The sequence below is a fragment of the Anticarsia gemmatalis genome, chromosome Z, assembly GCF_050436995.1.
Source record: "Anticarsia gemmatalis isolate Benzon Research Colony breed Stoneville strain chromosome Z, ilAntGemm2 primary, whole genome shotgun sequence".
In the NCBI taxonomy this organism is placed as follows: domain Eukaryota; kingdom Metazoa; phylum Arthropoda; class Insecta; order Lepidoptera; family Erebidae; genus Anticarsia; species Anticarsia gemmatalis.
Genome location: NC_134776.1, coordinates 19,909,033 through 19,932,204, shown reverse-complemented (window position 1 = coordinate 19,932,204; position 23,172 = coordinate 19,909,033). Strand labels below are relative to the sequence as shown.

Below are 23,172 nucleotides of genomic sequence, written 5' to 3'. Positions count from 1 at the left end.
CCATTTTTCACGTGATTATATTGTAAAAATGTAAGTTTAAATTTTTGTAAAATATTTGCTATGCCTACTTTTCCCCGCGACTTCTTAAACGTGGACAAATCCCGGAATATAATGTGTTAAACTAGGTTATAAATATATGTGTGCTATTTAATCAAAATATTTTTTGAGTGATAGTCTAGCCAACCTTTGGCATTTATGATAATAATAGAATATGAATTTGGTTTCTGCCTACCCCAGTGGGAAAACGTTTCGTTATTATGTATGTATGTGTGTAGAAAGTATCATCAGAATTATTTTTGTTCTGTTACACTTACAAAACAAATAAAGGTGACTATCTTAAATCAACCCTTACACCCTTTTTTTACACTCCCAATATTTTAAATATCTGTATTCACCCCATCTATAAAAACAAGTGCATATTTCATTTCTATCATGCTGTGCGTTATATTATTTGGAATAAAAAAGAAATCATTTTTTTTTACAAAATATCCCTTTGGCAATAACTGTTAGAAGAGTACATGCATTAAGACTAGAAACTTTAGGATTTTGAATAGTTCAACTTCTGTATGACAAGATGTATGGATGTGAATGGAGCAAGGGAAGTTTGTAGAGACCTTAGCAAGTGACGATTTTGTGAAACAAAGAAAGTTTGTAAGAATCGTACTGTGCGTTTTTTGGTCTCTGCCTACCCTTTTGGTAAAAATGCATCATGTTATGTATGTGTGTTGAATAGTTAAACTTTTTAATAGCTTTTATTTTTTATAAGTATACTAGTATTTTATCAAAATATATTAGCCACGTGTTTTTTTTCGTTACGTAATCAAATTATGACAAAACATTTTTGCGTAATGTCACAAATGACGACGCATCGTGGCTTAGCTTAGATCAAAGTACGGCGAAATTGTTTCTTAATCGCTAACTTTAATGGGCATGTCCTATTTTTTTCAAAACATATCATATATTTTTTGGGTCTAATAACACAGTTATGCAGTTATTTTTGGTAATATTTTATGAAATCTGATAGAATATTGATTGTTAATTATATTTATAGTAGAAAATAATGATCTTAATTATAATCTTTACATCAATGCCACAACCGTAATTTTTACAAAACAACCACATAGCAGACAGAAAAACTATAGTTTTATATGTACTAAAATCTTATACTAAACTAACTCTCTCTAAAAGTCTCTACCTAATACTAAAAGTATGGCTACAAACAGTATCTCAACTCCCGCAATCGATTCCTGGTATAACTTATTTACAAAATCTTATTTTGTTCCACTCGCAATCTTAAAAATAACATTATTAGTTATTTAAAAACAAACTATCTACTTTTAAAAAACTTGTACTAGGTTATGACGTCACTAATGTAGTGTTTTAGTAACAATCAAATTATTGACTAACAAGTGGCTTCTGTTTATAACATACTAACAATTCAATATTTTGATTTAAATTATTGAACAAAGCTTTATTAGGCTGTATATTTTATTCACATAAGACTTAGAAATATTTGTTAAGTCATAAATAGGTCCTAGGTATTCTCGTAAACTAACGGATAACGTCACGGGATCGATGAACGAATGACATCGTAAAGACCGAGAAGTGAGCGGAAACATTGCGTTGCAAAATTGATGTCGTCATAGGTCTGAAAATTGTATTCACGATTGGTATTTTAATATTGAAATTGGTTATAACACATAAAAAGATCTAGTTGGAAGTGAAGTACATAAGCGAAGTTGTATTTTCCCGACGGCGACTGGTAACTGTAAAAGGCTGTGGGGGAGGCTAGGCTAGGAGGCCTACTCAGCGATGAGGCGAGATCGACTGGTAATATATATTTCAAATTACGAATAATTAAGACGATATTCTAATCTGAAATAACTTTGATTGAGTTTAGAATCGAGTGGTATTATTTCTAAATTTAAAGAAAAAAATATTTTTAAATTTAATATTAAATTGATTTAGTTTTCCACCATGACAGTTTATTCAATTATATAATAAAATATTGTTTTTCAAGTAAAGCCGATTTTACAGTATGCACATTACATGCTTAATGGCTAAAAAGAAAATGGTGAAAAATATCGTTTTAAAAAATAAATACATACATATTATATAATTCTTATATAAATGTTCAAGCCTGTTAATATCGCATGATAATTATTCGGTGAAAAAATAAAATTATGCATATTATTCAAAGGAATTATTTTTTAATTTTTTTATAAAGTGGACTTAAATTTTATTACAATTACATATTTCAATAGATTATGAAATGCTCTGTCTAATTTCGATTGATATAACGTATTGTCAAACTTGTTACCATTTTATAGGCATTCTCAATAAAAAATATAAAGCTATGTAAATTGCCATTGAATCTTATGAAACACCAGTTGCTATTCTACTATTTAGTCAAAGATGTAAAACAAAACTATTTCTAACAACTCTCAGGAATGAAAGGATTCTAAGTCTTTTACTGGCAGTTGGCCAATGTGATGACACACTTAACTCTTCTCTAGGTGGGAGGGAGAAACTTTGAATAGCAAATTATGGTACTAGAGTTTGCTTGAAAAGTCCTTTTCGTTATAATAGATGTTTGTTTGTCGTATGGTTAGTGATCAACCTTGTGTCAAAGTTTTTCAAGCCGCCCAAGAGGCCTTTGACATGGCTTAACGACTGTTATCTTAGTAGACAACAGCCGGGACCGACTTTTTACGTGCCCTCCGAAGCACGGAGATGCCTAGCTCAAATACCACTATGCGGTCACCCATCTATGGAATGACCGCGTCAACGGTTGCTTAACCCACAGATCGCTTACCGACCGGTGAGCGCAACTGGCTATGGGCGCCTCTGTTATAATAGATTATTTGCGTAAAATATGGTAACAAAACATGATGAATAAGATTAATAAGTAGGTGTGTACAGTCAGGTCCAAAAGTCCCTAAACATATTTAATCTTTCGAAACCCTATATTTGTAGTATTGCATATTATTCCATCGAGAAAACATCTGACGGTGATGGAAATGATTAATTCGAATTCTACCTGATTTTGTCCATGTATTTATTAACATTTGGTGATAAAGAGGTTTTGAAAATATGAAGGTGTAAGCGACTTATGTGGCTGACTGTGCAAGACATATTTCGCCATTTACAAATATGTTATAATAATTTACGAATAACATGCAAATATACAAAAGGTTCTTTGAAACAGGGTGATAGCATTGTCATTACTCCCAAGGATCTCCTCCCGAACGAGGGAAGAGATCCCATCATCATTCATCATTATACAATAGAAATTACCCACTCATAAACGTGTTTTATAAATAAAATTTAACCACTATCTTATGTCAAAAGAAAAGAAAATGAAGTTATTTAATAATTTAGGTCAAATATTAACACATAAGATTCGTTATGATTACTTCCACGACAAGCTCGGAAAGGGGAGTATAGCCTTATGAGAAGAGCTACCAAGATACTCACGGCCACTCTTTTCAATCGCCAAAAGATAATACTATATAATACCGTTAATTATTTGATACTAGCTGACCCGCGCAACTTCGCTTGCGTCACATAAGAGAGAATAGGTCATAAATTTCCCCGTTTTTGGAACATTTTTCGTTACTTTTTCGCTCCTAATAGCCCTAGCGTGATGTTATATAACCTCTAGCTTTCCTCGATAAATGGGCTATCTAACACTAAAAGAATTTTTCAAATCGGACCAGTCGATTCTGAGATAAGTGCGTTCAAACAAACAAACAAACAGACAATCAAACAAACAAACTCTTCAGCTTTGTAATATTAGTATAGATAATTATCTGTTATCGAGGTTGCTAAGATGAAATAGAGTCGATAAGAACCCACTATTACCCTTTCCTGACTCCAAACGAGTAGGGTATCTTTCAAAGATTACCCCCTGGTTAAATAGAGGGTTAAAATTATAAACAGCGGTAGGACAGTAAAGAGTTAAAATTAATTAAATACTAACTAAATATTTTGCATTTAACAACAATGAGTTGCGATACATAATGTTAATTGTGAACAACATTTTACGCCTATTGTACTACAAACTGTGACTACATACATTATTTAAATTTACCTAGGGTCTACTAGCTGACCCGAAAAACGTTATTTTTGCCATATAATTAAAAAAAAACCGGTGTCGCTTAGGGGTATGAAAATTAGATGTAGGCTGATTCTCAGACCTACTTACTATATGCTGATAAAATTTCATGAGAATCGGTCAAGCCATTTCGGAGGAGTTCGGTAACTAACATTGTGACATGGTATACTTTAGATTACAATGTTTCACACGATTATTTCAATACGGGTATTTCCACGAATAACTAAAGTTCCCTCCCTATTTCTTCCTACTCACGTGTTTTAGCCCACCAAAACATATATAAAATTTTATAATCCAGACAAAACGTGATAATTATTTATTCTAATTTTCATTGGAATAAAAAGTTTAATAACATGACCAGTAGTTGACAAATCTTGCCTACTATAATAGTAGGCAAGATTTGTCAACTACTGGTCACCGATATATCTACCGACACCTTTTGTCATAATAGGCGTAATCTTAGCACTTGGCCGGTTATAAAAAACTAGCCAAGTGCGAATTACCCTCGCTCGCAAAGGCTTCCAAACCATCCATATTAACTCGTATAAATGTAATATCAACATAAAAATAACATATATTTTGGTGTATAGGAGCCCTCTTAAATATCTATTAGATTATATTTTTAGTATATTCGCTGTTATAGCAGTAAAACAATACAAAATGTGTAACAATTTCAACCGTCAAATTATCACGGTTCATTTTATACACCCTGGTGACAAACAGATAGTGAAGACTCAGTAATTAGGTCCCGTTATTACCTTTTAGGAATGGAACAATCATGGTTCATGAGATATAATATAGCCTGGCGACAGACTGACAGCGAAGCTTAAGAGGTAGGGTTTATTGCTCTTTAGGTAAACCTTGAAAATAATATGAAGTTTCAACTACATTAGCCTAGCCTTTGGTGGAACCAAAGATACATATGATTGGTACAGGCTGATGGCAATGTTGCATAGTAACTGAGTAAAATATGAGATAGCGACAAACAGACAAACTAATTTTATGACATCATTCGCTTAGACTTTCTTCCTTTCGTTGGAGTCGGCTTCCAGTCTCACCTGATGCAGCTGCATACCAGTAGTTTACATGGAGCAACTGCCTATAAAACCTTCACAACCCATGGCTGTGCAAGTCCACAACCTGGGTAGGCAATGTTGTCTGTTTAAATTGTTGTAGTGAAATTCCAACTAACTGTAACAATCTAAACAAATTTATTCAGGTCGAAAGGCAACCTGAATAACACATTGTGAATAACATGCAATATTCATGTTAATTTACTTAACTTAATCGTTACAAAATTATAAAGTAGGTACGCATTTAAATATACTTGAGGCCGCCTATTGAAATTCGACTTTAATTAATTTAAATTATAAGTTATTTAATCTATGCCTATGTCAGTGCTCTATGTATATATTATAGGCAAATGTCAAATGCGTGGTAGTGTGTGTAATGTTTTATTTATTGATTTAATGGACTTTATAAGCATTATTATTAAAAATATCCTACCTATCCTATCCTCCTACACATAAACTGTAAGTGTACCAAATTTCATACTTCTGGGTTCGTTCGTTTTTCGTAAAAAGGGGTCCAAAGTTTTTGCTTCACGTATTAATATATAAATTACTTTGTTGTACAGTTATTTTATTCGCTCATCAATAATGTTGAAATTTTAATTCTAAATAGTAGTCGCTCGGAGTAAGGTAGTGTGCTCAGTAGTTCAAAGTCTCTGTAATATAAGGTAAATAAAACTTAGAAAATCCTGACTTAAAACAAGTACCTATAACCCATTTATGTCCCACTATTAGGGAAGGGTCTCGTTCCGTAATGAGGGAGAGGTTAGATCCTGAGTTCACCAATACATAAATCTATAATAATAATGTTTTTCTTTGCCTACCTATCGGAACAAGGCGAGATTTAATGCATGTATAAATAATGGTTAGATAAAACTAAAAATTGAGGACCAACGTGCTTAAAATAATTCAAATAATAAAATCACACTGTTTGTTTGTCGTATGGTTAGTGGTCAACCTAGTATCAAAGTTGTTCAAGCCGAGAGGCCTTTGACATGTCTTAACGACTGTTATCTTAGTAGACAACAGCCGAGACCAACTTTTTACGTACCCTCCGAAGCGCGGGGATGCCCAGATCAAAAACCACTATGCGGTCACCTATCTATAGAATGACCGCGCCAAGGGTTGCTTAACCAAGAGATCGTTTACCGACCGGTGAGAGCAACTGGCTATGAGTGCTTTTAGTCACCGATATCAAATACATATTTAATATAATCACACTTTTATTAATTGTTTGTTACAGTTCAGGATGAGCTTGGATCCAGCGCAAGTGGTGGAGCAGAGAGGTCTTCGTTACCAGAGGCATATTAACGATGCGATAGAATTCGGAGACTCGGACATCCAGATGTTCTATAAGGACACCACCGTCTTTGTGACTGGCGGCTCCGGCTTCATCGGGAAACAACTCATTGAGAAACTGTTTAGGTAAGGATTTTCACTATGTGTCTATCCGGTCAATAGAACATGAGACAACTAGTGTACGTCAAATTGATGATCACTATTCAGTACATTGCTGCTTCGACGTAACGTGTTAATCACTATATTCTAAAGAAGAAAACAAAGTACGGCATAGTGGCTTTCAAATAATTCCTCAACTGAGATGGCTTAGATAGTCAGCAACCGACCGCGCTACATACACACCCAGTAGTTGTCCTGGGTCTGAAAGTACTTTGTTGTTTGTATGTTTGTAAAATTTCAATAAGACTCGACTAGTACTCAGAGTTTTTAGGAAAACATGTTCTGTTCAACAAAATACTGCGAAGCGGATTTAAAAAAGGTCTTTTATTTCGAAGAAAGGTTTTTATTTAAATATCTTATACTCAATGCGTAAAAATCGGTGTACTGAATTTTATTGAATAGCGACCATTTTAGATATTATTATGAACGTCCTAACGGCTTTGCGTCCCTTGCCTATAACATGTATCTCCATACACAAATGGTCACCTTGAAAGACCCCCTAAATAGACCCTTATGTATTCGAACAAAGAGTAAATAAAGGCCATCCCGAAATCTCTTTAAGGGTTGTTTGTACATAAGGCATGTTTCGGAGGGGATCAAATTTCCACATCAGAGGGTAGAGGGTATCACACAAACAAATATTTCTTCTAATTTATTTGCAAAACCCGTATTAATATTATGAACGCGAATACCTGTCTGTGTAATTTTATTTATCGATGTACTACTACTAGGCTTTTGAAAAAATGTAGGCGGCAGGGTGCAGTATTAGATTTATTGCAATCTGATAATAATATGTTCCTATTTAATTTATACGTGAGATTTTTTAACCCATTGCTATCCCACTGCTTGGCAAGAGTCTCCTATCAAACGAGGGAGGAGGACTATATTTCAAATAATTTATACAAACATTCTAATTTTGATAATGTCTAAAAGATAAGTTCTAGAAGTGTTAAAACTAGGGCTTAGGATGTAAAGCCTAGGTACTTTTTTGTCCTCAAAATGTGGAAATAAACACAATAAATTTCATAAAATAGTTATTAGTAGTAAACCTAGTCTCAAAAGTTCTAATCAACTTTCATTTCAATTGTCAACTAACACGGAGACGTTTACCTCAAATATCAATATGCGATCACCTATCTATAGCATGTCCGCACTAAGGTTGCTTAGCTCGTAGATCATTTACCTACCGGTGAATGCAACTGGCTAGTGAATCCGTAGAGCTAAGTAAAATAAAAACGCAAGTAGATCCGCAAGTGTTTGCTAGTCTTACCATACAGCTCTTCGTATAAACATCACGCAAATTTATTCGTCGCTATATTAAATTCCTGTCTATCTGCAAATTGAATTCATCCCTTCGATCTTGGGGGTGAATTTAAGTATATGAAATTTCACCCCAAATTCGACAAATCTATGATTTGTATAGCATCCGTCTAGACGTGGAGGCACGGGGGTCGTGTTTGGTTTCATCAAAGGCACAAAGGATCGGGAAATTAATTGGCATCAGATTTACCTGTACAAATATTTCTATAGGACTGTGTTGGGGTGGAACTGTCTGGACAAACATGGTTTCCAATCGATGATAGATACTCTCTTTAATCTGTAGTATACAGGGTGTAAACATTATGGGCCTGCCAACTCAAGGAATGATTTTTTTAATAACAATCTTTATGAAAAAGGTCCATTCTTACATTACAAAGAATTCGTGTTGTTATTAAAACTAGGTTAAGATTTGAATAGAATGCCCAAAATCCTCAAGACCAGCAATCGTTAACAATAGTCAGAAGCTTGAAAGTCTGACAACCAGTCTTGCCGAAGGGTATCGTGTTATAACCCAGGTAACTGGGGTGTGGAGGTCGGATAGGCAGTCGCTCCATGTAAAATACTAATTTTTAACTGCATCTGGTGAGACTGGAAGCCTACTCCAGCACAGTTTGGAAGAAAGGTTTAACTAATGATGTAATAAAATCAGTTAGTCAGTTTGTCACTATCTCTTATTTTACTCAGTTACTATGCAACATTACCATCAGCCTGTACCAATCACATCTACCTACCAACAGTGAGACTCTGCCTGTCCATAACAACGAGGGTCCATTAGCTACCCCTCTGATCACATCAACGAAACACAAATAAATCTATAGAACTTCGAATTGGGGTGGAATCGTCTCGAACATCATGGCAGCCAAATATTAGAGCGAGAGATCCGATCGCCCATCTCTTTCTGCCAACAGGGTTTTATGCCCTTCGTTGCTAGGGCAGGTAAGGGAGGCTGTGGACCCTTCGGTATAAATTAACGCTACAGATGTAGTCTGGCGATATTGATTTATGAAGCCACGCCCATGTTTTAGGGGAGCTTAAATAGGGCCCTTTGATGTCTTCCTCTTAATATTTAATGAAAAAATAATCCTTATGAAAACATCGCAGACAAATAACCAGAGTGACTTAATTGAAATAACTTTGCAAAGACATATTGAAATAATATTAACATAACAATAAACAAACATTTAATAATTTAAATTTATTGTACAATGTAATTAAAATAAACAATATTAACGAAGAAAGTATTAAATGTTAAATGCATTTAAATTGAAACTTTGTATTTTCATAATGAATTCACATGTCTATATTAATAATAATTTATTACGATGATACGACTCTACTTATGTATTTACAACTCAAATCAACATACAATATAATTTTGTATAATGACCTAATCAAAAACCTAATCTATACTAATATTATAAAGTTGAAGAGTTTGTTTGTTTGAACGCGCTAATCTCAGGAACTACGGGTTCGAATTAAAAAAATATTTTACTGTTGGATAGCTTATTTATCGAGGAAGGTTATAGGCTATAATTATAAATATAGATTTTTTTCGGTAAAAAAATACATAATAAATATGTATATAATACTAGCTGACCAGCGCACATATACTTGCGTCACATGAGAGCGAATGAGCCATAATTTCGCCCATTTTTGTAACATTTTTTACTGGTACTTTGCTCCTGTTGGTTGTAGCGTGATGTTATATAGCCTATAACCTTCCTCAATAAATAGGCTATCCAACAGTAAAATATATTTTTTAATACGCACCTGTAGTTCCTGAGAAAAAGCAAGTTCTACAATTTTATAATATTAGTATAAATATGCTTATATAATATAGGGTTATATAGAATATAGGTTTTAAAAATAATAAATATATTCAACGACTTACAGAGCGATTGTTCATACATTATTGTAACGAACCTCTCTCTAATTAAAAATATATAATTTCTTTTACAGAGCATGTGACATCGCAAAAGTATATTTACTCATGAGACCGAAGAAAGGAAAGACAGTGGAAGAGAGACTCAAAGTTATTTTGGAAGATCCTGTAAGTAAAATTAAACTATTACCCTCTTATTCATAAACACACTATAAACCTATTTTAGTAAAAAACTGCGACAATACGTTTTTTCTTTCTCATTTCGCTAAAGAGACCCCTGCCCAGCAGTGGGAAAATCTATTCAAACCCATTTTGTCATTTTTCAGGTTTTCGATTCGTTACGATCGAAAAAGCCAAAGTTCGCAGAACGCATAGTGCCCGTGACCGGCGACGTGGCCGATCTTAAACTGGGCCTCAGTGACAATGACTGGAATTTGCTTATGCAAGAGGTACCTACTACTTATTTCTAAAGCCGCACTTAGAAGATCAGAGGGTCGGTTCAAATCTGACAGAAAATGCCTCCCGTATTGTCGGTCGGGTAACATTTGAACAGAAAAATACATATAATACTATAATGCAACGGGCTGACTCTCAGCCCGTGACCACGGTCTATGTAATTCGATCAAAACGTCGGGTAAACAAATAAGGTCAAATTCAAATTCAAATCCAAATTATTTCTATTTGCCGAAAATATGGTACTAGAGGTTTCCTAACCATTAATTTTCAACTGTGTTTAAGACCCGTTGCATAATAATATTATGTGTACAAGTCGCAAGAGCTTAAAAACGAAAAAAATAAAAAAATACATATATATTAGTTCAACCTTACACATTTAACTGATTTTGTGTTGATGCAAAGACCCTACGAAAACGCGTCGACAGACGCGTCTTCCGTTAGATATGAACCGATTGGTATATCGCACAAAATAACGTATAAGTATTATATTATAGACCGTCACAGACAAACGTAATGACTTTCCGAACAACCTAATATTAGGGTACTTGCCTACCATTAAAATCAGCTTCTCTTTATAAAATGTCAAAAACACATTTTAGTACAGAAATACGACGTAGTGACGTCACTATGTCTTATTTTCGTTGGTATCAAATCATTGTCAGTGTCTCATTAAATATTTCAGTCTGTAATAATTACAATTTCAACATTATTTACGAAAAAATAATTAAGTCTGAGCATTTGAGATTAACCTTTTACGAGAACGATTTTAATAATTTTTCATTAACCCAGTCACCCATTTAGAAATGAATAAACCGGGTCTTTATCTTTTTAAACTTTCAGGTGAATGTAATATTCCACGTGGCTGCCACAACTCGGTTTGACGAGTGCCTCCGAGTGACAACGTTGATCAATGTCCGCGGTACGAGAGAGGCTCTCACACTTGCTCAGGCTTGCAAGAACCTGAGGTTAGTAGTCACTGCTGCTTGCTTGTTGTTTGTCGTAAGGTTAGTGGTCAACCTAGTGTCAAAGTTGTCCAAGCCGTCCGAGAGGCCTTTAACATGGCTTAACGACTGTTATCTTAGTAGACAACTGCCGGCTTTTTACGTGCCCTCCGAAGCACGGAGACGCTCTCAAATACCACTATGCGGTCACCCATCTATGGAATGACCGCGCCAAGGGTTGCTTAACCCACAAATCGTTTACCGACCGGTGAGCGCAACTGGCTATGGGTGCCTCAGGTAGTCACTATAATTATCGTATCATTATCAAGAACTAAAAGGACGATAAGTCGTGTGGTTTAAGCATTTGTTTTTCATACAAGTGTTTGTGTCTTTGAACCCGAGGCAAAACGTCATATAACGTGTGTTAGAATTAATTATTACTTGCTCTAACGGTGAAAGAAAATATCGTAATTTAGGCAATATTACTAGCTGACTAACTTTGCTCGCGTCACATAAGAGAGAACGGGTCATACAATTTTTCCCCGTTTTTGTAACATTTTTTACTGGTACCCTGCACCTGTTGGTCGTAGCGTGATGTTATATAGCCTTCCTCAATAAATAGGCTATACAACAGTAAAATTACTTACCTAATTATTTAAATCAATCAAGCGCGTTCAAACAAAAAAACAAATTCTTCAGCTTTATAATATTAGTATAGATTATACAAAGCCCTCGGACTTGGCTATTGCCCGGTTTCTGAGGAACATTTAGCGGTAGTTTATCTTTTCAATAGCGTTTAAAAGCGTCTGAAATAAACGCTATTGAATAGATAAACTACCGCTAAATGTACTCAGAAACCGGGGGTTAGAGCTAGCTCTCATGCGAGAGCAATTGCCCGGCAGTGGGAGAATACCTATTAGGTATTGTAAATGATCTTTATTTAGTAAAGTCTATCGAAATATAAAATTTGCAACGCCAGTAGCCCGATAACTCGTGCAGCGGACGGTCGCTTATTTACAGCGTCTGGATTGCTTGCACGTATGCGGAATTATAGTACAAGTTTACCGCCCGCGACTTCGTCCACGTGAAATGGTTTCCCGAAGCAAAAGTATTGAGTGAATCTAGCTTAATTTCAGATTAATCAGTCGAAAATTTAAGAAGATTTATACCAACTTTAGCCCTCTTATGGGTGGAATTTATCAAAATCTTTTCTTAGGTAATGCTTGCACCATAGTAGCTTTATACATGCAAAGTCTCAGCCCGATCAGTTTGAAATTAACAAAGTTTCATACGAACTCCATCCCCTATTTTATCCCATCAGGGATGAAAATTTATCAAAGTCCTTTCTTAAGGGCAGTTTACGTTAAAATAGCTTAGTACATGCAAAGTTTCAGCCCGATCGGTCAAGAATTGACATAGTTTCAAACTTTCATTAAAAAAATATACAAACTTTCATTCCCTTTAGGGCTATTCATATTTGCCGTATTTCTCTAAAAACAACTACCTTTTTTAGTATTTTATTCCGAAAAATGTACGCTAACTTGGCTATTGTCCGGTTTCTGAAGTACATTAAGCGGTAGTTTATCTATTAAATAGCGTTTAAAATCATATAAAATAAACGCTATTGAATAGATAAACTACCGCTAAATGTATTCAGAAACCGAGGGTTAGACCTAGCTCTCATGCGAGAGCACTTGCCCGGCAATGGGAGAGTATTGTACTTATTAGGTATTGTAAATGTTCTTTATTTAGTAAATCTATCAAAATATAAAATTTGCATCGCCAGTAGCCCGATAACTCGTGTCTCCTACACATTTAATTGTAGCTGTCCATCACTATCGACAACCAAAACCAAATTAAAATGTTACATAAAAATATGATAAGCGTCTTTAGTAACCCCCGAAATAACTATTTTTGCAGTAAATTTTAAATGGCTAATCTCATAAACTACTTGTGCGAATCGAAAAAATGTTTTTGTGTTGAATAGAACATTTATTGAGGAAGGCTTTTGACTTTATAACATCACGCTACGACCAAAAGGAGCAGAGTACCAGTAAAAAATATTACAAAAACGGGGAAAATTATCCAATTCTCTCTAATGCGGTGCAAGCGAAGTTACGCGGGGCAGTTAGTATTATAAAATTGTAGAGTTTGTTTGTTTGAACGCGCTAATCTCAGAAACTACTGGTGCGAATTGAAAAAATATTTTACTATTTATAAAAAAATGTTTCATCCTTGATATAAAACTAACTTCCTAATGTTTCACAGATCTTTTGTGCACGTGTCATCAGCGTACGCCAACGCGAACAGTAAGAACCTGGATAAGGAAGTGATGGAGCAGTTCTACCCAAGTCCTGTGCCTCCAGATGTGCTGATAGGTCTTGTGGAGAACGTTGATGAAGAGAGGATCAAGGAGTTTGAGGATACGTAAGTACAATTAATACCTATGCATTTTTTTTGGTTTTTTTGTATAGTTACATTCTTCTTCTTCTTATCGTATGGTTAGTGGTCAACCTAGTGTCAAAGTTGTTCAAGCCGCCCGAAGGCTTTTGACGTGGCTTAACGACTGTTATCTTAATTGCCAACAACCGGGACCGACTTTTTACGTGCCCTCCAATGTACGGAGACGCCCTGTTCAAATACCACTATGCGGTCACCCATCTATAGAATGACCGCGCTAAGGTTTGCTTAACCCAAGGATCGTTTACCGACCGGTGAGCGCAACTAGCCTCATTGTTATAATATTGGAGGGCTAGAGTGCGAGTGGATTCGGTGGTGTGATAGCAGCGTGTTGTCCGTCTTACCATTAAGGTTGACGAGTTTTCAAATCTAGTTCGGTAATTGGTTGCTAAATGATATGAAGTCTTCTACCACCAATGATATGATAAATATAAAATATAAATTCATAAATATAAAAATGAAATCCGTTTTCCTTGGTCACGGCATCACGCGTGAATGGCTGGTAATTATTAGGAGAAGGTTTTTACGGTTAAAAATATTAAGAATATCTCTCAGAAACATTGAAAAATAGACATTTAATTTTGTATATTTTAGGCGGTACGAAGTTCGCCGGGTCAGCTATAAAGGAGTAAAAAGGGGGCTTTTTATAAGTCTTATAAAAAGCTATGTAACTGGCAAAGAAATAGTAAGCAAAAGTTTCTCTCCACTTTTCGTACTAACGATAAATTTGCTTATTGTTACTATGTCAGCCATTAGTGTCGAAATTTGACTTGGATCATCTTTTATCACTAGGTACTTCTAATTTCTCGACATCAACATAAAAAACGTAGATTTCCTTAAACTTTCGAGTTGGCAGCAAATTCACTAACTAGGTGTAACTTGTAAGATACAAGTGCAAATGTTTGGTCTAAATTAAAAAAAATGTTTTTAATTATTTTTCATCTTTAGGTACTCCTAATGCTTTTAAACCACCTTTGCTCTGTTAGAAACCCATTAATTTTACAATATATACAATTTCAGCTTCATCAAGGGGTACCCTAACACGTACACCTTCGCCAAGGCCGTAGCTGAGGAGGAAGTGAAACGATGGGCTGAACGAGTACCTGTCTGCATCGTACGACCAGCGATAGGTAAATCTATACTAATATTATAAAGCTGAAAAGTTTGTTTGTTTGTTTGTTTGTTTGTTGGTTTGAACGCGCTAATCTCAGGAACTACTGATCCGATTTGAAAAATTCTTTCAGTGTTAGATAGTCCATTTATCGAGGAAGGTTATAGGCTATATATATCATCACGCTACTACTAAAAGGAGCAGAGTACCAGTGAAAAATGTTACAAAAACGGGGAAAATTTTGAACCATTCTCTCTTATGTGACGCAAGCGAAGTTGCGCGGGTCAGCTAGTATTTTATAATTACGCAACTGTTAAGACCGGTGGTTCCCAACCAGTGGTCCGCGGAAGTTAAAATATGGCCCGCAATTGATTATAAAATTTAAAATTTTCAGGATGATTATTACACTTTATTTAATTGGAATTAATCCAAAAAAACATCTAGTACAATTAAAACAAAAGTTTAAAATCTATCCAAAAATAATGTAAACAAGCAAAATTGTGTGGATTACGTCATTTTTAGATTCTTTTTTGTGCAAATCACTATTCACAAACAACACGAATAATTAAAAAAAAAAATACCAGTATCAATTTTATACCAGTATACATAAATACTAATTACACCTTAATTAGTTCAAATTCTATTTAAATTGTAGTCTTTACATATAACATTATTTGCTGTTTATAAAATACTAACGTCACACATTTGCAATTGTTTTTAAAACAGGTTCAGCGGGCTTATCACGTATCTCAGTTGACAGCTAGTATACGTCAAATCTATGGTCATTATTCAGTACATTGCTGCTTTGATGTAACGTATTAATCACTATAATCTAAGGGAGAAAACAATGTACATCATAGTGGCTTTCAAATGTTTGACAACTGAGATACGTGATAGTCCCCCAGGCTACTTTTCCTTCTATTCTAATACTATGTTCATTGCTTACATACGAAAATGCTTTAGCAGAAATTTCTATATTTTTCAGTATCAATGTTATACCAGTATACAGAAATACAAATTACTCCTTAATTAGTTCAAATTTTATTTAAATTGTAGTCTTTACATATAACACTAGCTGACCCGCGCGACTTCGCTTGCGTCAAATATGAGAGAATGCGTCGTAATTTTCCCTGTTTTTGTAACATTTCTCGTTGCTACTCCGCTCCTATTGGTCGTAGCGTGATGATATATAACCTATAGCCTTCCTCAATAAATAGGCTATCTAACACTGGAATTTTTCAAATCGAATCAGTAGTTCCTGAGATTAGCGCGTTCAAACAAACAAACAAACTCTTCAGCTTCATAAATGGATTACTTGCTGTTTATGAAATACTTACGTCACACATTTGCAATTGTTTTTAAAACAGATTCAGGCCTCTTTCGTTCTATTGTAGCTAATATTATGTTCATTGCTTAAGTCCGATAATGCTTTAGCAAAATTTTATATGATTTTCAGTAATATCATCGTACAAGGAACCTTCACCCGGCTGGGCCGACATGAGCTGCGCACACGGAGCGAGTGGTGTAAGTATCTATATATACTAGCTGACCCGGCAAACGTTGTTGTGCACTAAAAATTAAAAAAGAAATGGTGTCACTTAGGGATATGAAAAAAAGATGTTGACCGATTCTCAGTCCTACTCAATATGCTCACAAAATTTCATAAGAATCGGTCAAGCCGTTTCGGAGGAGCATGGCAACGAAAACTGTGACGCGAGAATGTTATATATTAGATAAATAGGTAATAGGCTATTAGAAAGTGAGATAAGAGATGAGATGAAGATGAGCTAGTTCTTGTTGCCCAGGCTGCCCGAAACGCTTTTTCTTCTTCTCGTATGGTTAGTGGTCAACCTAGTGTCAAAGTTGTTCAAGCCGCCCGAAGTGCTTAACGACTGTTATCTTAATTGAACAACTTTTTACGTGGCCCCAGAAGCACGGAGACGTCCCGTTCAAATACCACTATGCGGTCACCCATCCATTGAATGACCCGCCAGCAGAATCTGCTATCCACCCCATAAATAAGACGCGCTGCCTAATAACCCACAATAATGTCTTTGTCGCATTTATTAGGGTATTTACGAAGGGGTCGTGGGTTACATTCCCTTACGACAAGAATATTTGTGACCCATAAATTCTTGATTCAGAACTGGTTTCTTTCCAGTCACATTTGTACTCGTATCTTTATAAATGTCTCGTTGTGACCCAAACCTCATTTCCAACGCAGAAATATTCTTTAAAATCTTCATTCTGACCGTAATTCCTTCCATTCCATATTATTTGAAACCATCCTTACATGAAATAAGCATTAGGATCAAATCATACGGAAGAGGGTGCGGATAAAGAAACGAGAAAGATATTAACTACATTTTCTATTATAACTAAGTTTACAAAAGACCTTTGAAATCATGTTTCTATGAATATCAATGATGTATTTTTTTCGTAAGATTTTTATCTTATGCCGGATTTATGTTGCTGTTAAGCCGCTTTAAGCCAAATTCAACCTTATATTGTTATAATAAGGTTCAAAATGCTAAGATAAAGAAAAATACTTTGTTGCTATTTGCCGCTTAAAGCAAAATTTTATGTATTATACACGTATACAAGGTTCATAATGCTATAACAAAACAAAATTCTTTAAAAGGAAATTTGATTCTAAAGATACTGGTCTTTGTTCAGCGATTTTCAGCTCAATGGATTCTTTTATTCATACAAACAGTCATTGTAGCAGATAATCCTGTGATTATTTAAAATTGAATAGTAAAGTAAGGCTCAAGGAGGGTTGGTTTAAGTAGTTTCTTTTATTTTGATTTCAATAGAAGATTGCTAAGGTCCGCACCCAAAGGGCAATACGCCTATGGCTAAGACTCCGCTGTCCGTCTGTTTGTCATCAAACTGTATCTCATGATAACTAGACAGTTGAATCTCGTAGCACGATTCTCTACAGTCATAACAGCTGTTGAGTATCGATAATTTGGCATTTAACAATAAGTCGGTACGGCACCCTCTAGGGCGTTGATAGGTTTTTATTCAAAATTTCTCGATAAGTAGCCGGTGGTCAAGGGCTCCTGTGTTGTCGCTATTACAATTAGTAATAAAATAAATTTAAATCCCGCCATGCAGCTCACACGCAACTTTTGTTAAACCATTTTTTATAGCTGATAGTACGAAAGTCTTCGTGTGCGAGTCCGACTCGCACCTGGCCGGTTAGCGTTGCTAATGCCTCCGATATCTCTACCTAGCATCTTGATATTTATTTTGTCTTTATTTAAAAACTATTTAATTGCACGTAAATAACACACACGAGATTTTTATTTTACCTATTTTATTCTAAACGTACATACATAAAATCACGCTTTTTCCCATAGGGATAGACAAAGACCAACGAACGTCATTTAGTGCGATACTTACAAACTTCCCTTGCCTCACTCACATCCAAACATCTTGTCATACAAGACCGCCGGTTACGAGTATTATGCACCTGTAGCGCTACCATTAGTTGGTAACCATAGTCTCCCGGAGACACTGTAGTTCTCGTAAAACTCGAACAGCGCCTCTAGCGGATAGTTAAGGTACCAAAATTGCTACCATGGGTCGCCATATTTAATAACGTGTAGTTAAATTAAACAACAGTGAATGTAGATTGGCTTTGTCGTTCATTTTTTCCCTATTTGAGCCCACTATTGTAGTTGCGTTCTCACGTTAACTACTCTAGTTTTTAACTACGCCAACTCATGGTACTGCTCTTTTTTATAGACATTGCCAATATGATCAATTCCTTGTGATACTTATCAAAAAATTATAACATTAACTGCATTTCGTGCATAGTTATAGATCCTCCAGTTGTCTACAATCAGCAAAATTACATACATTTGTATAAGCTAATTATCCAGGTAATAACAAGTAACGCGGCAAAAACGTCAGGCATCCTAAAGTAAACTGCCTGTTCTCTTTATTTATTTATATATAACAAACATGCAATGGTTACGGCTAAGCTGGCACCAGTATAAGTGCTTCCATTTTCCTTCCGCTCATGTAGACACGTCTAAAACATAATTTATTTTCCTTTCAGCTGGTCTTAGGTCCAGGCACGGGTCTAGTACACGTGCTCTACATTCAAGACGATATTCGTTGGAGCTTCGTGCCCGTAGACTACGTGAACAACGGGCTTATAGCCGCGGGGTACGAGACCGGCACCAATCCGCCAGGAGACGTCAAGATATATTCCTTGTCTAGTGCCAGGAATTTGTGCTCTTATAGTAAGTGAATTTGTTTTCATCTATACTAATATTATAAAGCTGAAGAGTTTGTTTGTTTGAACGCGCTACTCTCAGGAACTACTAGTATAATATAATAAGCTTTATAGTATACTAGAGGCCGCCCGCGACTTCGCGTGGAAACCCTTCCCGTGTAAATCCCGATACCTCGGGAACTCCGGGATAAAAAGCCTATGTGCTATTCTACGTCTTCGGCTACCTATATTCCAAATTTCATCGTAATAGGTTTGGTAGTATTTGTGTGAAAGAGTAACAAACATACATACATAATATACATTTTCAAAAATTTTCGCATTTATAATATTAGTGTGGATTACGATTACATAGAGTATTTAAAAGGTTTAGCAAAGGAAAACAAATAGTTAATAAAATTATATTAACTGCACATTTGGCGCAGTGGTTTAAGCGGTCACCTCGCCGCGACAACCGTAGCGCCACGTGTGGTGGGTTCGAATCCCACCCGGGACATATCTTTGTGTGATGAGCACGAGTATTTGTTCTGAGCCTGGTTAAGTATATAAGTATGTTTATCAGTTATTTGGTTACCATAGTACAAGCTCTGCTTAGTTTGGAACCAAATGACCGTGTGTGAATTGTCCCACTATATTTATTTATATTAATGTAGCCCCAAATAATTAAGCCATATTAAATTCCTCGTTCATAGCGCAAGATATCGATAGCTTAATAATTCATCTGATCCCTAGAAATTTACTATAAATACTTATCTACTTGTGATGTCTTTATAAACCAGTACCTTCTATATAAAGAATTTTTGTAATTTCAAGAAGAGTAGCTCCTATTTGAAGGGTAGTTTAATACCCTATTGTTATCGATTTAATCTCAAAAGCCCACCCTAAGCGACCACTACCTGAGAACGTCTTTTGTAAAATGAAATAACTAAGACAGAATGCATTATCGAACATATGCCTCTTAAAAATCAATGACATACCCAAGTAGGGTAGCTAAAGCATTCAATTCTACGCAAGAAACTCAACGTTTACGCAAAAGTCGGACTAATATTTATTTAATAAAAAATATGCAATACTTGGCTCATGTTTTTGACAGTCGGGAATCAAATTTGCATTCAGTGCCTCGATTCTCTACCACTATCGACTACCGACAACCGGCTAGCTATCGAAATGTTGACATTTAGAATGTACTGCCAAAATGTTTCCTACGACACCCGTCAGAGGCGCTGATCAGATTTTCATACAAAATTTCTCGATGACAGGTCGGTTGTCGGTGGTCGATAGTAATAGAGAATCGAGGCACAGCTAGTACCATAGAGGATGTTAATTGAGGTATCCAAGTGTGTAATAAATTATTTATTACATTAACGATTAACGGTTTAGTCTTAGAGCCCACTAGTGGGACAGTAGTGAACTAAATCTTATAACTATTAATACAATAAAAGTTTTCAGAACTGGTAAACACGGGAGTGAAGACTGCGGGTGTGAATGAGCCAACGCCAGTCGCGGTATGGTACATGTATGCGATCAACACATCTAACAAACTGCTGTTTTGGCTCCTCACGTGGCTTTATCATTACATTCCCGGCTATCTACTGGACGGCGTCTGTGTGCTGCTAAGGAGAAAACCAATGTAAGTTAAAATTTTAAGTTGTCGTTTTTTTACTTAGGTTCGAAGATGTTGAGGAAAGTATTTGTTATTTTATTGCTCCCATGTAATATGGGTCCAATCCAGTTTTTAAAATAAATACCGGGTATGTAACTAAACGGACTCCTACTTAGATCATTTTGTTAGTTTTTAACATTTTGCCGAAAACGAATATTTGTTAAAATTTTGTTTACTTCTTGTCAAAATTATTTTTGTTATAAATTCAGATTATTCCCTCATTAAAAAAAAACTAAAATAATTCTCTCTCTTCCTATATTTTTTTGAATTGAGAGTTTCTGAGTACATTTAACGATAGTTTATCTATTCAATAGCGTTAAAACTCATATAAAAAACGCTATTGAACAGATAAATTACCGTCAAATGTACTCAGAAATAACTCATCAATAAATATCATTTAATTTCCAGGTTCATAAAACTCTTCAAGAAGATCTACAAGATGTCTCTCGCGCTATCGTACTTCACAACTCGTAGCTGGATATTTGACGACAGGAATGCTGACAAACTGTACAAAAGTCTCTCACCAGTCGACCAAGTTATCTTCGACTTTGACACCACACAGATCGACTTTGAAGAATACGTCTCATATTGGTGTATGGGCTTACGAAAGTATATCATCAAAGATGGTATCAATTCCACCGAGTATGCGATAAAGAAACAGTTTTGGCTGCATAAATTACATCTTATAGTCTCCTTACTATACGTCTATGGTATCGCTAAATTGTTAATGTTTGCTCTTAGTGGTTTACTATATGTTTTTAATCTAGTCTTTGTGTAAATTAACTGTTAAATGCCAGTTTATAATTAAGTGTTAGAAAAGCTATCTGCACCTCGATTCTCTACCACTATCGACTACCCACAACCGGCTAGCTATCGAAATGTTGACATTTAGAATGTACTGCCAATACAGTTTCAACGACGCCCGTCAGAGGCGCTGATCAGATTTTCATACAAAATTTATCGATGACAGCGGGCTTATCACGTATCTCATTTGACAACTAGTGTGCGTCAAATTGATGGTCACTATTCAGTACATTGCTGCTTTGATGTACCGTGTTAATCACTTTAATCTGAGGAAGAAAGCAATGTACAGCATAGTGGCTTTCAAATAGTTATCAACTGAGTTACGTGATAGCCCCCCAGGCCGGTTGTCGGTACTCGATAGTAATAGAGAATTGAGCTACCGTTTATTGATATCGAATGTTTCAAAACGATTATCATTTTTTTATCTGATAGGTAATTATAAGTAGTTAAACGGGACCTTAATACGTCCACAACTTCTCAATAAGAATCGATTAGATTGTCAGTCGAAATTTTTCACAGTTGTTTTTTACTATCTGTCGTTTACTACTTTTCTGATGTGAAACTGGCTATGAATGATGAAAGAAATTCGTCTGTTTATAAAGATAAGTTAAGTGATGGTAGATTCTCAAACCCGTAGGAATCCTTTGCAAACAAGAGGAGGCGCGGTGAATATACTGAGAATAAATCAATTTTAAATTAACTTTAATTTTTATGACATGTGTAATAAAACGTTAGGAATAAAGGCTTATTCTAAACTAGCTATTCCTTGCGACTTCGTTATCTAATTTATAAACTATCTCTGTTTTAAATCTCATCAGAATCGGTTTAGTAGTTTTAGTGTGAAAGAGCAACGAGCATACATATGTACATCGAATCTCAGAAACTTTCGCATTTAAAATATTAGTAGGATTGATTTATTAATAGTGAATTCGCCGCGTCTCGGCTCGTTTCGTATGGGCTTTATATAGGGTGTAACAACTGCAAGAGAGCAATTTTTTAAATAATATATTTAGTATGGTTTCCTCAATACAGGTTCGCCTAGTGAGTAATCCAATAGATAGTAAGTTTTAAGTTATAACTAGTTTTATATAAAGTTATTTTGCTAAGTGATTCGTTTCTCATCCTACAGTTTGTTTAAATATTCTAAACATTGTGATTTATTTTATGTAAAATAAATATTTGATTTCTTCTTTCTTTTTAATAAGCTTTATGTTTTTTCTCGTGGATTTTACATCAATGTTATACTGCTGTTTTAAATTAATTGTTTTACCGTCTAATTTAGATTTAAGGTAATCTATTGAAAATATACTATTAAATATAATATATTTAGCTATTTATTTGACACGTACACATAATAATATAACACCATGTTATGCACGAAGTTGTAGGCAGAAGTGAATAAAATACACTCACGTTTTGTAGAGCGAGTGAGTCTATACTGTTCTTATCTTATCTTCTCTTAGGGGTGGGGGTGCCAGTTAATACCTGGCTGACACTTCGACCATTCCTGATCCTTTGTGTCACCCCCTCCTTTGCTACTCTAGACGTTGGGGGGCAGGGCAAAACTTATCAGTTTTGCTATGCACCCCACCGGAAGCAGCCTGTAGTCTTCTGGTTTAGGGTAACCGCATCCTAGAAGATCCA

The 23,172-nt window shown here is 35.3% G+C and overlaps 1 protein-coding gene across 2 annotated transcripts; it reads left to right on the top strand.

Moving 5' to 3' along the window:
- Nucleotides 1-22,835, top strand: LOC142986282 (fatty acyl-CoA reductase wat-like). 2 transcript variants are annotated; one of them, XM_076134702.1, is made up of 11 exons: nt 1-30; nt 6,431-6,612; nt 9,925-10,015; nt 10,174-10,296; nt 11,144-11,268; nt 13,513-13,671; nt 14,725-14,834; nt 16,272-16,339; nt 18,885-19,071; nt 20,511-20,691; nt 21,133-22,835. In XM_076134702.1, exons 2-11 carry the CDS (start codon nt 6,437-6,439, stop codon nt 21,500-21,502), a joined length of 1,590 nt encoding a protein of 529 aa, XP_075990817.1. In that variant the 5' UTR covers nt 1-30; nt 6,431-6,436; the 3' UTR covers nt 21,503-22,835. The 2 variants fall into 2 exon arrangements, with proteins under 2 accessions (XP_075990817.1, XP_075990816.1); XM_076134701.1 differs by lacking the exon at nt 1-30 and adding an exon at nt 1,642-1,830.
- Nucleotides 22,836-23,172: the final 337 nt, after the last annotated feature.

Excerpts from the sequence above, each read along its gene's own strand:
- LOC142986282 (XM_076134701.1), top strand. Across the intron at positions 13,672-14,724 it reads ATCAAGGAGTTTGAGGATAC|CTTCATCAAGGGGTACCCTA; the intron begins GTAAGTACAATT and ends ATACAATTTCAG. Across the intron at positions 16,340-18,884 it reads GCGCACACGGAGCGAGTGGT|CTGGTCTTAGGTCCAGGCAC; the intron begins GTAAGTATCTAT and ends TTTTCCTTTCAG.